Genomic DNA, 23,050 nt, shown 5'->3' on the forward strand with positions numbered 1-23,050 from the left:
CTCTGTTTTTGTCTTTGTCCCTTTGCTTCTCAGGCTATATTTTTCAGTCACTCTTTCTGCCTGTTTCTCTCTTTCAGTCTAGTATATCTAGCACCCTTATATACCTTAATCCAATCTTTATATCCCTAATGCCCTATATGCGTTTTTGTTTGAGGGAAGTGGATCTGGGAATGGGGTGGGGAGGGCTGATATTGGACAAAATGTGAAACTTTGTTTGCCTATTTTTGCCATGTTTGAGTTTCTTTATCACTTTCCAAACAACACCAAAATCATTTTGAAGGGATCATTAGTTCACATTTATACATCATTACAAAGTTGGCAAAATACTGTTTCCATAGCAATCCCAAGAAACATATTACCTCAATTATTATCATTCCCATTTTACAACTGAGAAAATTATGTCTCAAATAAATTAAGTGACTAAATGACTTCCTCAAAGCTACCCAACCATGCAAGTGACAAAGGTGGTACTGAAACCTTGATCTTCTGTTTTGTAACAATTATAGTCTTTTCTCCGTCTCATACTTTTTTCTCATAGGCTAATCACAATAATGGGGGCTCAATAGGATTGTGTTTGTAGTCCGCATTCTTCCTTACAAGTTTTGGTTCAATGATTAGATCAAGAGTGTCTTAACTGAGTCCATGAATTTTTTTTAAAAAAGGTAACTAAATAAGATTGGATTCCTTTGTAATCCTGTGTATTTTATTTTCTGCTTTATGAAAACATTATTCTGATAAGAGGTCCATAATTTTCATTGGATTGTCAAAAGGGTTCTATGACACAAAAATATTAAAAACTCCTACTCTGGATTTATAACTTTATCTCTCCATGCTTTAGTATCTTCAGCTGTCAAATGGGTAACTTCAATGAAACCATTGTCAAAAGGACCAAATAAGATAGTGTGTATGAAAGTAATTTGCAAAATATAAGGCAATATAGAAATGTCATCATCGTTATTATTTATTTGGAATGTTATTTGCATTTTGACAAAGGACAAAGCCTTAAACCAAAAGAATGATCCTTTAACTGTGCAATTTCAGGCATGAATAAGACAGTGGGAGAGATATTCTTTCAATAGGGCCCCAGAAATCACACCATGTAGGTAGCGGCCTACTCCTCCAATGCTTAAGGTCTGCCCTATGTATATCCTTAAATAGTAGGGCTGGAGGGGAACAAATCACTGAAGCCTTTAAACACTGGTCTCAGTTTGCAACTGGTCATTTTGAAAAGTTATTAATATTTAATTAGCCACTGCTATGTAAATGGAACTGGAGAAAAGAGTAGAAAGGGAATAAAAGGATGTAGGTCCCCTAAGGACAAGGAAAAGTTCTTTTCAGGAAGGAAGGATGGACTGAGGAACAAATGCAAACAAGCCTTCATTAGTTCTCATCTTCTTCACTAATCTGAAACGCTCTAATATTGCTCCAAGATCCTAGTTCTCCCTGTTCCCATTCTGTTCTAATTCTATTCTACTCATTATTTTCTAGGCAGTAACCCTACCCTAAACTCTGAATTTAACTTCCACTAGTCTCTAGCATAGGCCAATAAATAGATACCAAAATAGCCTTTTCATTTCCTGAAATTCAGACTTCACTCCCTCTATATGCTTTTCTCCCCCCAAATGAAGAGCCTCAAGTATAGAAATGTCTAGTTATTGCCTTGAATATACATTCCTTAATGTGTTCTGCTTATAATCTGCCCCTCACCATCCCATCTTTGTTCAGAATTCACTCTCCTTTCTGTTTTCCCAAACCTCATTCTTCAGAGAACCCATCAAGTTTCATTTCTTTTATGAAACCTTCACTGATAACTTTATCTCACATTGATGTCTCCCATTTCTGAGCTCCTATATCAGTAATTGTACATACGTAGTGATCATGTATTACATACTACATACCATAATATTTTCTAATTGTCTCATGAGTCTATGTCCTGACTTCTAAATACAATATAGCAAGAGCAACAGAAATGTATGAAGCAGCTACTGGGAATGCACCAGACAAAGTTAGTTGGGAGGGAAGCTACAAAGGTTAAAAAAAAAGAGGGTGCCTCCATTCCAGAAGCTTATATTATAGTAGAAATATATGCTGCAAACATAGATAGGTATATTGGACAGCATCATCTGATAAATGCCTTTTGGTAAAGCTGGCTTCTACCTCTCATCCTGAAGTCAAGTTTTCATTTTGGGACTCCAGGAGGAGTGTATCTAGGATTAGAAAAATGATGAGGAAGTTAGATCCAGAAATACTGGGTAGCCAGCCACCAAACTGGTCCTAGGTTGACCTAGGGGTCTAATGCCATTATTATCTCAAGGCAAAATCCAACTGGATATGCCTAGCCTAGAAAGAAACATGAAAAACTTAAGTGTAGAGAGCCAGAACTCTGGAGAAGTATATTTGAAACAAGGTATTAACTCAGAGAAATTGATGAGACAATGGTTATCTAGTTTACATTATACTTAGTACTTAGCATGATGATGTAATAGTTCTACAATTGATGTATTTGTAACAGGGTATTTAACTGAGGACAAAGTCATCCACAGACATTCCATCTCCCACCATCCTGGTGGCTCTCCTGCTTCTTGCATTTGTCCACTAAGAAGACCAACACCCATCTGAAGGCCCCCCAGAAAGCTATTCTGGCCCCAGGTTAAGGAGACAGATTATGAAGGAGATAATTAAGACTTTGGACTTTATTCCTGACTATTCTTGTGGTGATTATTCTGCTGAAACCAAGGCCCATTCAGAGGATCTCCAGAGAGTTAACCAGAACATTACACTTAAGTCCTAGGTAGCTAGAGTAACTTAAGAACCTTAAGGCCACCAGATAAATTACTTTTATTCATACTTTTACTTCATCTTGTTTATTATTACTGAAACTGTATATTCTATTTTCCATTGTAAATAACCTTAAGAAAAATAGTTTTGTGATCTGTTCCAAATGGAGACAAGAAGGTAAAAAACAAAATAGGGAAGTGGATTCTGAGAATGGATGCCAAGAGCTGGTGGCAAAAGAAGGCTAATTACAGTTATTTAGATGTGACAGATATTTAAACTTAGGGAAGTAATCAGAAAAGGGGATCAAAAGCTCCAGGATACTCATAATCTTGAAATCAGGAATGAAAGAAAGTTTAGGAAAGAGTGAAAAATGAAAGTCCTAGAGCCAAAGACAACATCTTTTGCATAGGTTTTCAGCCAAGGAACTTGTGGCTTTGGAAGTCTGACCATGTGTAAGAAGACCTAAAGAAGAAGAATAAATCCTTTATATAATCTCTGTAGTTTGGAGTTTACCAGATCTTTCATGTGATACTTGTGTGATCTTGGACAAGTCAATAAACTTCTCTGGGTTTTAAGTTTCTCATTTTTATAGTGTGTGTATGTGTGTGTGTGTGTGTGTGTGTGTGTGTGTGTGTGTGTGAAAGAGAGAGAGAGAGAGAGAGAGAGAAATTAGATGGATTCTGAGGTCTTTTCTAGTTGTACAGAAGTCTATCTCAAATCCCCACTACATAATTATAAATTTTGTTTAAAAATGGAAAAGTTGAAATTTGTGACTTGTTTTTCCCTTTCTCCAGCCTGATTCCTTGTAATAAGTAATAAAGGGAATGTTTTATCATCCTTTCTGTGCATATAAAGAAGGGTGATGTTTGGAGGTTATTTCAATTATCCCAGGAAATGCTAGGAAATGCTAATAGGCCAGAAGTAACCAAAAAGCAATCCATGAAGCCAAATATTCTAAATCAGTGCATAAAAATATAAGATTATTTAGTTACAAATACTGACAATCTGAAATATATTTACAAAAAAGGAGAAATTATCTTTAGAGTTGAAAGGATTTATGTACACAAATGAATAGTAGTTGTGACCTATTTTTTGACCAGGCCTTAGTGACAACTGGAACTAATTTCTTAAAAGCTATAAAAATTGGCAGAGTTACTTAAGGGATGATCAAGTTCCTATTTGTAAAGGAAGAAATTAAAAGTATGATAAGAGAGATGATCAAAGGGAGGATATTTCTACTTCCCTTTCAAGATGTTTGGAGAGTTGCAAGACGTTAAAAATATGATAAAGAAAGCTCTCAAGGGAAGGAGTAAAGCCAAAGGCTTCAGAAAGAAAAATGGATATTTTATTCTGGATAGGAATTTAATATAGAGCACAGATTTAAAAAAAAAAAAAAGGTGAAGAGATTAATTAGAGTACAAATTAGAAAAATCTGTGTAGATTGTCAAAGAAAGCTGGTCAGTAAAGAATAAAGGCATACTTAAAGATATCTTATGTGAAAGAAAAAGGGAGAGGAGGTTGGTGATGTGTTTGTTTAATAGATAAAAATGAATAGATTAGGATGGCATCAAAAGAGAAACTTACATAATGGAATTCTTTGTGCTATTATTTTGAGATCAAGAAAAGGGACCAAGAGAATGATCTAAATGCTAACACTGTAGAAAGGTGAAGGAGAAAATAATTTAAAGACAGGTGTCCCAGCTCAAAAATTGAGGAGGCTGTTCAAATGGAAGATATTAAATGCTCCCAATGGCTTCCTTTGAATTGTAAATGTCTTTTGTGGTTAGAGTCCCTATAAAAACCTTTGGCTATTGTCAGTTTACACACAGGAAAAAACATAAAGTGAACATCATAACAAGATATAGTTCTCTTGAGAGGTATCCTGGTTTAAGGGCTAGAGGGTGGATGTTTGAATAGGAAGACTTAGATTCAACACCTGTCTCTGATATCTATAAGGTATGTAAATACAGTAAAACAATTAGCTATGCTCTATCATGATTGGCCTTAGACCTGGAAACTGTTAAATATTTAAACTTAGAGTCAGGAAACATGGATTGAAGATGTCCAGAGTCATAGTATATGACTTATATCTTTGTACTTATACCAAAGAGAAACAAAGGGAGAAGGAGGGAGATCTTTTCCTATACAAAATTGATTGTGGTGTCTAACACTTGTGCAGTAGAGGATATTGCATGTAGCAGTGAACAGTTACACATTCCAGAAGACACAAATTCAGAGATGTAGTATTAAGGAGGAGGATTTAGATAGATCAAAAAGAGAACTAATAATTGCCTGAAGAAAACCGGCAGTAGCAATTGAGAGTTGAGTTATAGAGGGAATTAGATGAGGAGAAATCTCAGAGGTCTAAGTTTCCTTGGCCACTGTGTTTCTAACACAGGTGCCTCACTACCATTGTACTCTAAAATTTTGCCCATCCTTCCCATGGATGCTCAGGGCATTTGAGGGAAAGCACATTCTAGCTTCATGTGAAAATATTTTGTAGCATGCTATTTCAGTAAATATCATTGCTTTAAGGTCATTATGTCTACTATCTGACTATTAAGAGAGTAGCATTCTAGTAGGGACTTCTGGACTCCAGTGTTAGGAATAGGTACAAATAGGGTACTTTCTGGTAACCTGGAAGTAACAGCTACCCTCTAAGAGATCCAAATTGTGAGAGCATATTGGCAAAAGTAGCTTAGAAATAATTTTATTCTAGTTATATAAGTTAGTTCACTGAAATCAGGGTGCTGTTGGTAAATCAGATGGGAGTCCAAAATTCTTCCAATAAAGGAAGGATGGTAAGGAATTATGATCAGTGGAGATTTTGATGTTTCTGGTTATCAGCTTGAGGAAGGAAAAAATAAGGCAACAATTGGGCAGCAGGATACAATAAAAATTGGAGAGCCAAGTTCAAATTTTATTAGCTCATGCTTAAAGTTGCGGTAAGAAAATATTCCTGGTGGAAAAAAAAAAGTAAAAACAAACAAAAAAAGATAGTTTCTGAAAACAATATATTTAAAAATATAGTAGAATGAAGGTTCAGCAGGAAAGAGTTATTAAAAGGAAAACCAAAATTTAGGATTATAAAATATTAGAGTTGGAATAGACCTTAAAGCTTAACTAATCCAATCCTTTCACCAACTCATTATACAAAAAAAGAAATCAAGGCCCTTAAAGAAGCTGTGAGAGATCTAAGGATTCATACCTACTAAGCAGCAGTATTAGATTTCAAACCCAAATATACTAAGCATAATGGAATTAGTGATATTTAAAGATTTTAGAGACATCCAGAAAAAAAGTAAAACAAGGTAAAAGCTGCTAACTAGCATTAAATCCTGGTTTCTTTTTTAAATTCTTTGGCAGATACAGGAAATAGAACTAAAACCAAATCATATATTAGATAACACAGTAGAATTTCTTTGTAAGGGAAAAAGCACCTGCCCAAGAGAATGGATATAGTCTCAGAAAGAAAAAGATTTTTGTAGCCTTGATAATATGGGAAAAGAACAGACAAGCTGCAGTTACAAAGACAAAGTTTATCAGTTTATATTAAAAAGGAGGAGAGCAGAAGAACAAAGAAGTGGGAACATACAGATAAATTCATGCTGATAAAGCATAAAAGTGAAAAACTATAATTGAATGAAAGTCAGGAGAAAAACTTGCCAGAAGGGTAAAACACATTATAGAGAAGAGAAAAATGTGAGATTATTGAATTTACAAGAAATTGATATGTTATAGTCTCAGATATTTTGATGACTTTGAGGTGAGAGAAAAACTTGAAATATGTAAATATACATAATATTTTATAATACTAAACCTGAGGGAACCAAATGAAATAATGGATGTGAAATTGCTTTGGAAAGAATAAAGTGATATCAAAATATAAGAAGGTCATAGTTTTATATTATCCTCATTATACACTTCTTCTTTTCAGTTTTGTCTTTTGCTTTTTCTCCCTCATCTTTTCTTTCTTTTCCTTCCCACTTATTCCCAGATACTCCAAAGATGCCCTTCAGCACTACTTTAGGTGGCTCAATAATAACCAAATTGCTGACCCTAATAGGTGTCTGCATGTCCAAACAAAAGAGGGCTTTATTGTTTGTACTTACTTTTAATATCATTCATGATCTTCCACCAGTGGGCTTCCCTTTAACAATCAGTTAAATGGATAATGGGAAAGATCCATACCCTTTTTTTTTTTAAACTTCTTTTGCTTTCTGTTGAGACTGAAGGGATCAATCCCTGAAGGCTAACACTATACCTTTTTGATCAAGTGACTTGAGGAACCATGAGGGGAAAAAGGTGTGTGTGTGTGTGTGTGTGTGTGTGTGTGTGTAAATATCGCCAAAAATAAAAGGCGGACATAAGCCTAAAGATCAGGCACCTTGTGTGTTCCTTCTATACCTTTCATTTTTACCCCAACACTTTGTATAATTAAAGTCATATCGAAATAATTAAAATGACCACAAAGACATCAGAAAAGAACAGGTTAAGAATACTTGTGAAAGAGAGAGGAGGACTTCTGGTCTTGGCAAGTATGAGGAAGAAGGTTGATTATGTAGGTGAATGAACCTAAAGTCTAACAAACAAAAAAAAAAAGCATCAGATGGCAAGTCTAACATTATTTGCCTCTTGGTCCTTTGTCCTTTTCACTAGTGTCAGCATGAAAGAATAGAAATGTCACTGTACTTTGAGTTTGGAAACTTCATTTCTGGTCTTGTCTGCTAAAGAATCAGATTGGACTACTTGATCCCTAGGCTATATTTTAGACATTCTAAGATTCTATTAATCGGCAAGTATTTACTATTTATAACATATCTAAACACATGTTAGATGTTAAAGAGAAACCTTTCTTGCCTTTAAACCTTCTTTCCTTTAGCTGAATTGTTCATGATTAGCCTCTCACATGTGGAGTAATAGAAAGAAGAGCTAGCCAAATCCTGTCACAATAGGAACTGGCCATACTTTCTGGGTCTGTCACTTATTTTTAGATCCTAAAATTAAGTAATAAGAAGGCCATGCTTGATAGACTTCAGGGTTTATGTAGTTCAATATTACATTTCTAACAAAAGCATCCAGCAGCTAAGTAGCACAGAGGATAGAATTCCAAACCTGGAGTCAAGAAGATTCATGTTAAACTCATATGAGTTTAAAACTGTCCTCAGGTGCTTAAAAGTTGTGTGGCTCTGGGCAAGTCACTTAACCCTATTTGATTCAGTTTCCTCATCTGTAAAATGAATTGGAGAAGGAAATGGCAAACTGCTCCAAAATTTCTGCCAAGAAAACCCCAAATGGGGTCACAGAGTCAGATGCAACTGAAAAACAACAAAATAAGAGCACCATTTTTCTAAGAGCAGAAGTTATGTCCTTCCTCCTCAAGTACAAGAATTATGTTTCCCTGATAAGACTGGGTGATTCCTCAAGGTCAAAGTTATGTCTCTCCCAACAGACTAGTAATTTTCCAAAAGCAAAACAATATCCCTGCCATTTCTTATAAGGCCAATATTGAAAATGAGAAAATGGAAACATAGAGGCTGTTGAGAAGGAGATTCTTCTTGGATATTTCATTGATTTAATAGAGCTTTTAGCTTCCTGCAACTGTTCTCCAAAAAGATGTGGATGAACTTTCACAGGAGACAAGGTAGAGCAGAGAATCAAATATTTCCCCATACCTCCCTCACTAGTTCTACAGCATACCCTTTTACCCCAGCTATACTGCCCTTGGTTATATCTCTACCATGCCCATTATTTAAGATATTCATGTACATAATGTCATCAAAGGAAGATCTAATGGTAATGGGCAATATGATCTCTAAAGAGCAGGGACCAAGGTTGGGGGAGTGAGACCTAAGAGGAAGTTGTTTGAAGGAAGAAGTGTACAGTTTCTGGGGTCTAAATATAATGTACAGTAATTGAATCTAAACTTCTCTATTATTATGAGAAAAAAATAAAGGTTATACTTGTAGGTTATGATTGTGGATGTTTATAGAAAGTTTTATATATACATATATCTATATGTATGTATGTACATATATGTGTGTGTATATATATAGATCCTATAAGAATTTAGCTAATCAACAGCAACATCTCCCTCAAGAACAACAGAGAGAGACACTACACATATACACACACACATAGATACACACACACATGCAGAGGAACAAATAGAAAGTGACAGAAAAATAGACACAGAAGCAAATAAAGGTAGAGACAATGACACAGAGAGAGCTAGCCTGGTTTTCATTATTCAGCTAAATCTAGGATGTCGATTGTGAGACCAACAGTGTGATTTGGGTTTCCCTATGGAATATGATCTTTCTCTTACATGATGTGTATTATTTTATATGAACACTTTACAATTTTCAAAGTACCAGCCCCACAACAACTCTGTGGGCTATGTAGTAGCAATTTTAGTTTTAAACTTACTTATTTTACTTACTTTTAATAATTTAGTATTATAATTTCAATATTTAAAAAAATATAATTATCTTCATTTTAGAGATGTAAAAACTGGGGCCAAGGGAAGATACACATTTTCTATGAGGTAGAATTGTCTGAACCCATTTTTCTTATTCTTTGAGAATAAATTATAAAAAAAAATACATAAAAAGAAATACAAGTTGGTTAGTTACAAGATAGTGGGTGGGACACTAGAAGATAGCTCAGATAAAGCTCCATTTGAAAATAGTGCTTACTTTAGTGCTTATTGTTTTCCTTCATTTTCAAAGAGGTGATATCAAGTCTTAAATTGGATTTAAGTGAGATAGAGTTGCAAAAAGCTGCCAGCTTACTCTCTCCTCTTGAGTCATCAGAGTCTAGGAGCTCTTCTTAAAACAAAAGAGGGATTCTATGCTTAGAGATGATAAGTGAGAGGATTCTAAGTATGAGGTATGCCCATTTAAAGTCATGGAGAAGGAAAATGAAGTGATAGGTATAAGAAACAAAAAAGCCAAGTTAGCTGGAATGTATTTTAGGATCAAAATATAGTCTTTCTTTCAAGAGTCATAAGATAGAGTATTTGGGATAGAATGGGGAGATGTTTCTCTATGCACAAATGTCATGGAGAGAAAACTAATTAAAACTAATTAAGATTAGCTATGGCAGAGCCAAAGAAATTAATCTAGACCTTAACACAGATTTTTATTATGAATTATTATTTTTATTATGAATTGATATTATGATGTTATGATGTTGGGGCCAAAAAATAATGCTTTGATACTACACAACACAAAGTATAAATCTGACCACATCAATCTCCTATTCAATAAACTTTAGTGGCTTATTATTACTTTTAAGATCATCTATAAAATATTTTCTTTGACTTTAAAACAAATTAACATTTTTTATTTATATGTAAAAACAATTTTAATGTTCTTTTTTCAAATTGTGAATTCTGAATTCTCTCTCCCCCTTTACTCTCATTGACAAGGCAAACAACTGGGCACAGGTTATACATATGTAATCATGCAGAACACATTTCCATGAAAGTCATACTGTGAAAGAAAATACAAATAACCCCCCAAGAAAAACAAAATAAAGAAAAAGTATTTTTAGTCAGCATACAGGCTCCATTAGTTCTTTCTTTGGAGATGGAGAGCAAATTTCATCATAAATCCTTCAGAATTGTCTTGGATCATTGTATTGCTGAGAACAGCTAAGTTATTCACAGTAGATGACAATCCATTATTGTTTTTAATGCTACAATCTCCTGGTTCTGCTCATTTCACTTTGCATCATGTTTGTGTAAGTTCAGATCTTTTTGGTGACAACATTCTACTTGTCATTTTTTCATAACAAAATGGTATTCTATCATAATCATATATAATAACCTGTTTAGCCTTTTTTCAAATGACTGACCTCCTTTCAATGGCCAATACTTTGTTGCCATTAAAAAAGCTGCTTTAAATATTTTTTGTAGATAGATATATGTCTTGTTCCTTTTTGTTTTTTTTAACTTTTTGGGACACAGACCTACTAGTGCCATTGTTTTTTACATATCAAAACCCTTAACAACTAGGGCTCTTTCTACTTAGCAATCTTCTCATACTTTATTCATCTCTACATATAGTTCAATGACATTGATTTTCTTTCTATTATTTCCACCTATCACTCTATGTCCAAATTCAGTGACTTTTTATTGATTGTCTCCTTAGCTTGTTTCTCTCTCCATACTTTGATCTCCTCATTCTTTTGACTTCTTTTATGAATACCCTTAAATTTCAGATTCTGCAAAAAGCCTTTCTATTCTTCCCCTTCCACTCCTATTTCTAGTGCCTTCCAAATTACATACTGTATATTTTATGTGTATATAGCTATTATCCTCCATAAGGTTATAAGCTCCTTAAGGGTAAAGATCATACTTTTGCTTTTTTGGTTTATTTTGTTTTGTTTTGTGTACCTGGCTTTTTTTTTTTTTTTTTTTTTTTTTTTTTTTTTTTTTTGTATAGTGCTTAATACAAAAATGCTTAACAAGTACTTATTGAGGAAGCAACAAGATGGCAGATTAGGGATAACCACCTATGTAAATTCTTCAACATTCATTCTTCTCCAAACAATTTTATAATAATTCCTCAAATGGAATTTTGGAGCAGCAGAACTAACAAAAAGTCAAGGTTAAATAGTTTTCTGGCTTGAAAAAATTCAAAAGGCAGGCAAAAGAAGTCTGAAACACCAGGGTGGAAATCTGTCTGAAGCCTACACAAAGAAGGACAACATCAGTTGCTACAGCATCTTTGGGAGTTCTCATCTCAGAAATGGTAAGGAGGTTGGATGACCAAGTCAGAAAGAGATTACCGAGGACTCTTCGCTGCTATTGGGTACAGTTAGCACTCATCAATATTATCAACTCTAATACCCTTACACAGTTTTGGATTACAGTTCCAGGGCAGAGAGGAGTGCTGGTGATTTGTCACAAGGGATCAAGGGCATTGGTCACAGTTCCAAAGCAAAGAGGAGCTCAAGTCCATCCATCTACAGGGGATCATGGTCCTTCTTGTTAACAGAAGGCAGACCAGGAGAGCAGTGACCATATCTCTTAGGATCACATGATTTTGGAACCAAAAACTTATAGATCTTCAGAACTAGTAAACAGCAGCATGAAAAAAGCCTGAAGCTTTTATCTTCCCATCTCAAGGTGAGCAGAGCTCAACTTTAACATAAAGCTCAAGGGAAAAATGAATAAAACATAAACAACCAAAAAAAGAATTTGACTACAAAAAGTCAGGGAAGACCAAGACATAAATTCAGAAGAAGACAACAGTGTTAAAATATCCATCAACAAAGTCTCAAAGTTAAATGCTAATTGGAACTCAACCCTACAAGAATTCTTGAAAAAGGTAAATAATTTTTTTTTAATTGAGGAAAGAAATTAAAGGGGAAGCTGGATGGCCAAGTGGGTAGAGCAACCAGCCATGTAGTTAGAAGAACCTGAGTTCAAATTTGACCTCAGACATTTACCTGTGTGTAATCAGGCAAATCACTTAACCTCAATTGTCTCAAAAACATTAGAATGATGCAATAAAATTATGAAAAGGTAATTAACAACTTGGTAAAAAAAAGTACAAAAATTACTGAAGACAATATAAGCTCAAAAAGTAGAACTGGCCAAATGACAAAAGAGGTACAACATCTTATTGAAAGAAAAAATTGCTTAAAAATTAGAATCAAGCAAATGCAAGTTAATGACTTCATAAGACATCAAAAAATAATAAAACAAACTAAAAATATGAAAAAAGTAGAAGAAAATGTGACAACCTACTGACCTGGAAAATAGATTGAGGTGAGATGGTTTAAAAATTATTGGACTATTTAAAAACCAAGTTGAAAGAAAGAGTATAGACAACATATTTCAAGAAATTATCAAGGAAAACTATTCCGATGTCACAGATCCAGAGGGTAAAACAGAAATTAAAAGAGTCTACTAATTATCTACTAAACAGATCCCAAAATAAAACTAGCCAGACTTCAGCGCTCCTTGGGCAAAGAGAAAATACTTCAAGCAATATGGTGAGCAATCATCACTATGAATGTGAAAGTGATGAGCTCATCCATAAAATAAAAATAGATAACAGCACGTATTAGAAACCAAAATCGTGCAACATGTTGTTTACAAGAAATACACTTGAAACAGAAAGGCACACACAGAGTTAAAATAAAGGACTGGAACATAATAGAATATGCTTTGATTTAATTTAAAAAGTCAAGAGTAGCAATTATGATTTCAGACAAAGCAAAAGCAAAAAAAAATTAGATCTAATTAAGAGATTATCATAGAAACTATATTTTGTTCATAGAAACTATATTTTGTTCAAAAGATACCATATGAAGTAATATCAAATATTTTTGCATCATATTTCTCTGATAATATATTTTCTCAACTCAATACTGTGTATAGAACTGGGTCAAATGTATAAAAATAAGTAACATTCTTTAATTGATAAATGGTCAAATACCATAAATAGGCAGTTTTCAAAAGAAGAAATCAAAGCTACGTATTGTCATATAAAATGTTCTAGATTTCTATTAATTAGAAAAAGCTAAATAAAAAAAAAAACTGTTTTAAATAACAGATATTCAAAACCACAACTCACTTATTAGAAATGAAAAATGGGATTTCAAGTTCATTAAATTTCAAGTTCTTCAGATTTTTCCCACAAACAGAATATATTTATTCCTCACAGTGAACATAAAATAGTGAAAAATCAAAAAAATTTGGGACAAAACAGGGGTCAGAGTTGTGCAGAGTTGTAGGTCTGACTCTGGGAAGAGTGAGGAAACTGGCTGATTAGGAACATCAGGCCCAACACTGTTTAGAGATGCAGCTTTGAGTGAGAAGGAACCAGCACATCTGGTGAATATAGAGGCAGCAGGGCAGGTTCTCTGCTGGCTATGGGCATTTGCAGGAGGTTGGAGCTCTTGGTTCAGGGTTCCGGGTCACAAGGGAGAGCTGAAATGAAGCTAGAGGCACCATCCCCCCCGTCCCAGGAACAGAGGTGCTAACACTAGTACTGCTTATTAAAAAAAAGAAGGAAGAAGAAGAAGGAGAAGAAGGAGAAGAAGAAGGAGAAGAAGAAGAAGAAGAAGAAAAAGAAGAAGAAGAAGAGGAGGAGGAGGAGGAGGAGGAGGAGGAGAAGCAGAAGAAGAAGAAGAAGAAGAAGAAGGAGGAGGAGGAGGAGGAGAAGGAGAAGAAGAAGAAGAAGAAGAAGGAAGAAGAAGGAAGAAGAAGGAAGAAGAAGGAAGAAGAAGGAAGAAGAAGGAAGAAGAAGAAGAAGAAAGAAGAAGAAGAAGGAAGTAGAAGAACCTAACTACAGAAACATACTGGGGGAACAGGGAAGATCAGGTTTCATCTTCAGAGAAGAACACTGAAGTAAAAACAAAACTTCCACACCAAAGCGTAACATTAAATGGCTCTCTGCCCAGAGAGAATTTATAGAAGAACTCAAAAAAGAATTTTAAAAATAAAATGAGAGATATTGAGGAAAACTTTAAAAAAATCCAAGAAAAACAAGATTATAAAAAAGTACCAACTAGAAAAAGAGATACAGAGTCTTAAAAATAAAAATCAGTCTTAGAAAATTAAAATTGCTCAAGGGGAAGCCAGTGAAGCTTCAAAAGACCAAGAAATAACAAAACAGAGTACAAAGAAAGAAAAAATAGAACAATATGAAATATAATAAAAACAGCAGATCTGGAGAACAGATTAAGAAGAAAAAAAATATAAGAATAATTGGACTATCTGAAATCTATGACCAAAAAAGTACTTTGACATAATAATGCAAGAAATAATTCCAGAAAGTTGTCTTGAAGTGATAGAGCAGGAGGGAAAAGTAGAAATAGAAAAAAAAATCTACCAATCACTACCTCAAAGAAATCCTTTGTGAGAAAAAAAGTCAAAAATAGCAATTATGATTTCAGACAAAGCAAAAGAAAAAAAATAATTAAAAGAGATTATCATAGAAATTATATTTTGCTCAAATATACCGTAGCCAATAGGTAGAAAACACATAGGAATATTATTAGAAAATTTCAGGATTAACCCAAATCAAAGAGAAAAATTTTCAAGAAACAAGAAAAAACAATTCAAATACACTGGAGCTACAATTAGAACTGTATAGGACTTATCAGCAGCCACAATAAAAGACCTCAGGTTCTGGAATCATATCTGCTGGCAATCAAAAGAACTAGATCTGCAATCCAAAATAACATATTCGGCAAAATTATCCATTATATTAAATGAGAAAAATGGATATTCATCAGATTTGCAGATTTTCAGAACTTTCTATCAACCAAACCCTAATGCAATAGAAAATTTAACATATAAGAGCCAATATCAAAGATCAATTCTGAGGAATTAGATTGACATCAGCATTAGATAACTCTAAAGAAAGATTGGAGCAGAATTAAGGTAAAAAATAGTGATTATGTTGTATAAATGAGGTGCAGAGAAAGAATAGACACAGAGACATTAGAGGGAGGAGAACAGATCATAGTTCTGAAAACCTACTCATATTGGGAATGAGTTAAATAGATAACACTGCATTTATGCCATGAAGAGTATAGTACTCAGAAAAATCTATAAAGAAATAAAGGGAGAGAGATGGATAGAGGGGGAAGCAAAGAGTAGGGGAAGAAGATAAAGGAGGGATCTATAAGTGGGGGGGGGTTTAATAATAGCAAGACAAATTAAGGAGCAGAATTAAAGCAAAGAATTAGCAGAGATAGGAAAGATGTGTGTATGTGTACATATCTATATATGTATACATAAATATATCCTTGCTGAACTATAGCTTGCTTGGGGTAGGTATGGGGGATGAATGAAGAAAAAAGAAAAATGTAAAAAAAGTGCATAGCAGAGAATGAAGGAACAACCTGCAAAGAAGTAAAGAAAAGAAGGACCCACAAATATAATTGATTTTATTATATAACCTTTCTTGAACTGATAATTTATTGTTATATATTTTGAATCCTTCCTTATATTCTGCTGGGCACATGACAACACTCTGTTTTGTTTTGTTTTCCTTCTCTGTTTTTCTTTTTTTATTCTATTATTTTTCATAATATAAATAAAAATTAAAAATGCTAGAGGGGATGAGGGAAAAATAGGTACACTAAAGAAGTATAGATGGTAGAATAGTGAACTGGTCTAACCATTCTGGAGAACAATTTGTAACTATTCCCCAAAGGATTATAATTTTGACCCAGAAATACCACAAGTAGGTTTGTATCTCAAAGAAATCAAAGAAAAAGGAAAACAATTATAATATAAAAATATTTCTCAGCTTTTTTTGTGGTGGCAAAGAATTGGAAATTCAGGAGATGCCCATCAATTGGATAATGACTGAACAAGTTGTGGAATATTATTGTGATGGAGTGCTATTTTTTTATATAAGAAATGATGAAAGAATCATTTCAGAATGAACTGATGCAAAGTAAAAATGCAAAGAACCAGAAATCAATGTGCACGGCTATAGTAATTGTAATGATAATCAACTGTGAAAGACTTGGCTGCCCTGATCAATACATTAACCAAGAAATTCCAAAATACTTATGATGAAAAAATGCTATCCACCTCCAGAGAGAGAGAAATGATGACTTGTGAGTGCAAAGTGGAGTATAATATTTTCTTTATTTTTCTTGTTTTTATTTTTAAAATATGGCTAACATGGAAATATGTTTTATACAATTTCACATATGTAATTGATATATTGCTTACATTCTCAGTAGGTGGGGAAAGAGTGGAAAGGAGGAAAATAATTTGAAACTCAGAATTTAAAAAGAAAGAAAATGGTATAAATAAATAATTAAAAGAAACAACAACTTCACTGACTGATCATATCCCAAAGAAAATTCTTGATGGCTTTCTCAGAAGGAATCAGATAGCTTTAATGTAGTTTCTTTTCATCTAAATCTGGAGTTTGGTCTCAGTCCAAAATCCCAGCTCAGCTATTTGCTATTGGTGTGACCCTGGGTAAGTCACTTAAATTCTCCAACCCTCAATTTCTTCTTCTATAAAAAGAACATTGAAAGGTGATTTCTGAGGGTCCTTCCACATTTAAATTCTCCAATCCTCTATGAGTGAGCTGAGGTGATAGCTCCCTGGCAGTGTGATTTCATTGACCTGATTAATCTGTGAAAAGAGTTGCCCTCTGCCTAGGACCAAATCTTGCAGGTGGAATTAGTTGTAATTTATAGTTAGAACAATTCAAAAAGATCCTCTTGCTGAATTCAAAGAGTGAACACAATAATGATGTATATATACCTGTGGATTGAACTGGTCAAGAATATTGGGGAGTTAGGGGAGATTTAATTCAGTTCTTAAAACCGAGTAGGGATAGGGTAATTAGAAAGGCGAGTTATTCTAAGGAAGAATAACAAGGTCTGAGACATAAGTTTGGAAATGAATACCCAAATTGGGCTACTTGTTTGGGGCAGAAATATCACTGTGCAGAGCAGTGGGGATGGTTAGGACTAGTGTTATTGGATAACATATAGTATTATTGGATAGAGGTTAGACTGTGGAAGGCCCTGAATTAAAGGATCAGATACTATTTGGTAGGCAGTTGAACTCCATTATAGTTTTTTTTTTTTTTTTTTTTTGAGAATTTGTTTACATACCAGAACTTGATATGCAGATGATTACTAAACTACTTTTGAAAGCATTTAGGTACTTTTTGCAATAGTGCCATGGGAACCCTCTTTATTCAATTCCATATGGTTCAGCAAATATTAAGTAAGTACCATGTGCAAGGGTGTGCCTTACAAATCTAAGTACTAAGAAGTTTGAAAGTCTGGCTTGGGATATATGCAGTCAATTAAAAAAAGATTATTGATGTTTTTTTGTTTTTACACATCAATAATTTTTTAAAAAAAATCTCCTTGAAATGAGTCCTCCTTTGTAACAAATAAAGCAGTTAAGAAAAGGTAACTAATGCAATAGTTCCTTCATCCATTGCCCTTAACCTTTCTACTGAGAGGAGGAAAGTTTTTGTTTTTGAATTATTTGTTCTCTGGGATTGAAATTGGTCATTACAATGAGAGTTCATCTGCAAAGTCATTTTTCCAGTTAGTTGTAAGGCTTAGAAATGAGTACTATTTGAAATCCCTTCTACAATCACAATAGATGTCAATTAACATCTGGGGGTTGGGGGAGAGGCAGGGAGGAAGGCTGTTTAGTCTGCAGAATCAGGTTCAAGTTGACCTGAAAGTTTCCTTTCTCATCCTCTATAATCTCTAATTATACGGAAAGTATCATGAAAATTGTTCCTATTTACTCCAAGGAATAAATCCAGAATATGTTTAGAGTTCTTCAGAGAAAAAAAAAAGTTCTGTGTAAGCTAACACTTTCACTGGTGCTATTCCCAACCCTCTGTCCCCAACACATACACATAAAAACTCTTGGTGACAGTTTCTTGGAGACAGACAATTCCCTTATTCTGGCAGAAACTTGCTGTCAGCAACAATCTAGCTATCTTGACCAAATTACAGCGGGGGGCCCCCTTTTCAAATAGCTTTGAAGTACCTCCCTTCCCATTCCAGTATATTTTGCAAGTACCAAGAAACTAGTTGCCCAATTCTGGTAAGCCATGGGGACACTGGCTTCTCAACATTATGAATGAACTCAAACATCTGACATATTTTTGGGGAATTAAGCAATCACAGAAGTCTTTTCTTTGTTGTGCTTGATATAACCCTCTTTGCTCCTGTCAAAGGCAGAGATATATAAAAATTCCATACCTGGCCTCTTACTGACTAAACTTCAATGTCTCTTTGATTCAGCTGCAGGGGACTCAAGGTTACTGAACATGAGTCACTTGAAAAAAAGAACTTCTGGAATCTGGGCCCAGTCCTAGCTTTGTGAACACAGCTGGATCAAGAAGGCTATGGAAGCCCTCACTCGTTCTATCGATTTGAAACTTGGTGCATTGCTTTCAATCCCCCTCCCCTCCAACCCTACTTCCAGTTCTGTAATGCAAATCAAGACAGGATATAGAAACATCCTGTCTGAATTAACAGGGGGAATGACAGGCAGGCAGTTTTCCTGCAAGATGCATCCCGACATCATATAAATCAAATGTGAGGTTTAAAAAGGATGCAAAGTTGGCCTGTAAAATAAAATTCTCTGGCCATTAAATGTGTGTGTTCTACTCTCATTTTCAGAATCAGAGTTCTTAAAGAATTACTTCTAAGAAGAAAAAAAAATCACAAACTTAAAAAACAAAACAACCCAAACCACTTAATAGTTCTGGCCAAAGGCTATCTTCCTGTCTTGGCTTGACATAAGGAATTAACATCTCACATATCAGTATTTCCTCTGTATTCTATCAATAACTACTTGCATTTGAGTAATTAAAAGTATCATTCGTTGTTTTCCTGCCGCCTCCCCCCACCAACCATGAAAACTGCCCACATTTCCCTTGCCATACATGGGAGGGCCAGACCTCATGGAAAACTCAGAAGTCTCACAACAACACAAATGTTCTTGAGTTATAAAAAGCGGTTCTCTCTGACACCCACACATTAAAGAATATTAATCCCAAATACTCCTTGAATGTTTGGCTTTTCTCCCCTTTAACTATTGACACCATTTGAAATGTGAGAGACTGGGTGCCTATAATGATTGAACCAAATCAAAATTGAGAAGGCCCATAAAAGTGTGGAGGGGGGGGGGGAAGAGAAAAGAGTATTGAAAAAAAAGTTTGTAATTTCAAAAGATGGATAGTGTGGGTGGGGAAGAGCTCACAGAAGCTTCTACACATCCTCACAATGAATCTTTTCACATAAGGCTTCCTGTTAGCAAACCATGTGCTAGCTCAAAACTAAAAAGAGAACGAAAACAGACACCAGAGGGCTAACAGAAAACTCCAATGAGTCAAGAGTATTATCACCCTCCCTGTAGCTTCTTTTGCCCATTCATAATACCTTGTTGGGCTATTGGAGTTTGTTTTGAATACTGCTCAGTGCTTCTACTTTCAGCAGAGCTTTCTTGGCAGCTTAGAAAAAAAAAGTTCTCAGAAAGTTCACTTCAGTTATTAAATACTTGGACTCCCTCTCCAACTGTCTGCATTTTTATTATTTTATGAAAAAAAAAAGTTCTTGCCTAAGATCTCTCTCTTGTGCTCTCCCTCCCGCTTTCCCCCCTTCCTTCTTAAACTTCAGGGGCGAGGGTGAGGAGGCGGGGACAGATAACAGTATCATGCTTTTAAATATGGACAGTTTTCAGCTTCAGTATCAAGTTACACATAGCCAGCTTGTGGCTCATGCCCAGATCGAGCCAGGCAGCTTCTAGGAAAAGCACTATTGGAGCCTTAAGACCTCAACTATTCCACTAACCCCCCCACCCCCCCACCATGTTTTGTTTTAATTCCCCCAGAGGAAGGGAAAATGTCCCAACAAATGAACAAACAACAAAAAACAAGGACTGTGTCTGTTCCCTTTTCTTTCTCATCATTAACTTCTTTTTTAGACTGGAGAGGAGAAAAGGGAAGAATGTTATTTTGAAAGGTGTCCCTCTTTAATAAGTTTATACCAAACTCACTGACTAGAGCCCCCCCACTCTCTCCTAGGCTCTCCTTGCTTCTCAAAAAGAAAAGAAGGATAAGACACGTTGGCTTTACATGCAGTTTTCTTCCCTTCTCTTTCAGGTCAGGTTCCTCAGGGAAATGGGGAACCTGAGAATATCAGCCCCCCCCCCCCCCTTCCCCTCAGCCTAACTGTTTCCAGGCAGTGTGGGACAAACACAGCACAAACAGGTACTCACCGTCATTGACTGTTGTACTGTTTGGGTTACTCATAACTGACAGACTCCAGAGCGTCTTGGGCCACTGGTCTCCGCTGGCTCAGGAAAGGCTGGGAAGATTGAGCAGAACAGCTGGAAGGATCAGAAAAAGGCAGGAGTCTCCTGGAGAAGCCTCCTCTTGTTCTTGCTGGTTCCTGACCCTTCGACAACTGGGAAAGGAAACAGCACATGTGTCATTCTCTTTACAGCTCACATGCTGAGGGGAGGGGCTCAAATTTGGAGATAGGCAGGGTTCTTAGTTTGTTGTGTTTTTTTTTTTTTTTTTCTTTTTCTTTTTGTTTTCCTTTTCTTCTCAATGTTAGCTTACTGGCTTTCTAATACATTTTTTAAAAACGACTATTCACTCACTCTAACGCACATACGCTCACTTGCACATCTGTTTGTCTCACACACATTCTCTCTGTCTCACACATATACTCTCTCTCTGTCTCTCAGTTTTTCCTCTCACAGTCACTCTTTCTCATCCTTTCTCTCTTTGTCCCTCTGTCTCTGTCTCTCTTTATGTGTCTGTGCCTCTCTCTGTTTCTGTCTGTCTCTCACATGTATACTCTGTCTCTCATATACATACTCTCTTACAATCTCTCTCTCTCTCTCTCTCTCTCTCTCTCTCTCTCTCTCTCTCTCTCTTTCTCTCTGTTTCTGTGTCTGTGTATCAGCCTCTTTTTCTCCCTCTCTGTCTCTATCTTCATAATCATTAGTTGTGAAATGGAAGTACAAGTATATACAACTACAGCGTGAAACCTCACTTATCTGAAAATTACTTATCTAGCAAGCAGACCTATAAAAAATGTTAAGAATTAGAAAGGAAGTTGTAAATGCTTTTGAACATAAGCATTAGGTGAACAACCTAAATAGATTTCACAAGATCTATATTCTAAAATATATTTTTTTTATCCCTTGGGTTCTCACTCACTATCAAGCTACTTTTACTTTAGCCAGTAGTATGCTAGTGAATGTTTGTTTAACAACAACTCTAAAATATACACATTGACACACACACACACACACACACTTTTAAGTTTATCTTCATTAAGTCTAGACAATCATAACAATAAATCAAGTCTTGATTTATAGGATTTCTCAAGCCTCTTTGGTACTGATTCTAGCACATCCCAGCTTTAATAAATCTAATCTCTAATATACTAGGTTATTTGTTTTCTTAGCATAGTGACTTCCAAACTTTTTAAATTGTGTAGCATTATCAGAAAAAATATCTACCCATCTATCTTATGTATATATAACTGTCCTAATATATATATATATATATATATATATATAAGGACAGTTATATGTATATATACATACATACATAATACATACATATATATATATATTAGGACTGACACAAAATAGAAAAAAAAAGAATGAAATAAGGATGAAAGGCCTTGATCCTAGAAGCAATGGGTAGTCATTGAAGTTTATTGAAGAGAAGAACAACAGGGTCAGTTTGTGCTTTAAGATAATCATTTTGGTAGCTATGTTGAGGATGAATTGGATAGAAACTTGTTTGAGGTAAGGAAACTATTATACTAATACTGGCATGAAGTAGCAAGGTCCCCCATTGGGGTGAATGCTGTGTAAGTAGAGAAAAGGGGAGAAATGGGACTAATATAAAAGAAAAGCAGTCTTTGGCAACTAGTTGGTTGTATTGGTACAAGGGAATGAGGAAACAAAGATGTACCAAGATTATGAACATAGATGACTAGAAAAATGGAATGCTCTTGACAGTAATAGTAAAATTTTTAAAAGGAGTGTTTTTTTTTGGAGGGGAAGATAATGGAATGTGATACAGATCTAAATCTCTTATTATTTTTCCATATTTGTTCATCCTGGGATACTCATTCTGTTCTACCCAAAATGAAAAACACACAAACAAAAACAGGGAGGAACAGTATTTTTACAACCAACTCAGAATGAACACCCTGCATTCTGACATGTACCTAATATAGGTGTCAGGTTATCCAGGGAACAGGGGGATATTAGACATATGTGTGCTAGAGTGGGCAGAAGGTTTTCTAATAGCACTTGTGTAGTTGCTACTATGGGTATCTGTGTGCAAATTATGCTATAACTGCCCCCAAATGTCAACAGTGGCTCAAAAGGTATAGGTGGGTAGGTGGGAATTTCTACAGTATAAAGAAGGGATGGGATAGGGACAGATGTTGCAAGATAAGGGTAGGAGTGATTGTCTTGGAGGCAAGTTTCACAATTGGTTACTGTGGGGAAAAAGGATATTAGGAATCTTCCAACCCACTAATGATTGGTCCACCATAATTCTCTTGGGAGAAGGACATATCCTCCATTTTGGAAATATAGGCTAGGAAGCAAGAGATGAAAAATAGTTACTTGGAAGAGAATGGAAAATTGCTTGAGACTGGCCTACTACAGCAAAAAGTCAGCTGATGGTCTATTAATAAGGGATAAGCAAAATATTATAAAAAGCAGACATAAAATTTAAAAAGCATCACAGCCTGG

The 23,050-nt window shown here is 35.1% G+C and overlaps 1 protein-coding gene across 2 annotated transcripts in view; it reads right to left on the bottom strand.

Annotated features, from left to right (window-relative positions):
* GYPC (glycophorin C (Gerbich blood group)) overlaps positions 1-20,807 on the bottom strand; it is an 82,960-nt gene extending 62,153 nt beyond the window's left edge. Inside the window, exon 1 of one of the 2 annotated variants that reach the window (XM_012544647.3) lies at positions 20,537-20,807. In XM_012544647.3, the coding sequence (XP_012400101.1) occupies positions 20,537-20,570 (34 nt within the window). In that variant the 5' untranslated portion in view covers positions 20,571-20,807. The remainder of the gene's footprint in view (positions 1-20,536) is intronic. The other variant, XM_003763766.3, reaches the window with a different exon arrangement.
* Between the last annotated feature and the right edge of the window lie 2,243 nt (positions 20,808-23,050).

This window comes from Sarcophilus harrisii, chromosome 3 (genome assembly GCF_902635505.1).
Source record: "Sarcophilus harrisii chromosome 3, mSarHar1.11, whole genome shotgun sequence".
Taxonomy (NCBI): Eukaryota; Metazoa; Chordata; class Mammalia; order Dasyuromorphia; family Dasyuridae; genus Sarcophilus; species Sarcophilus harrisii.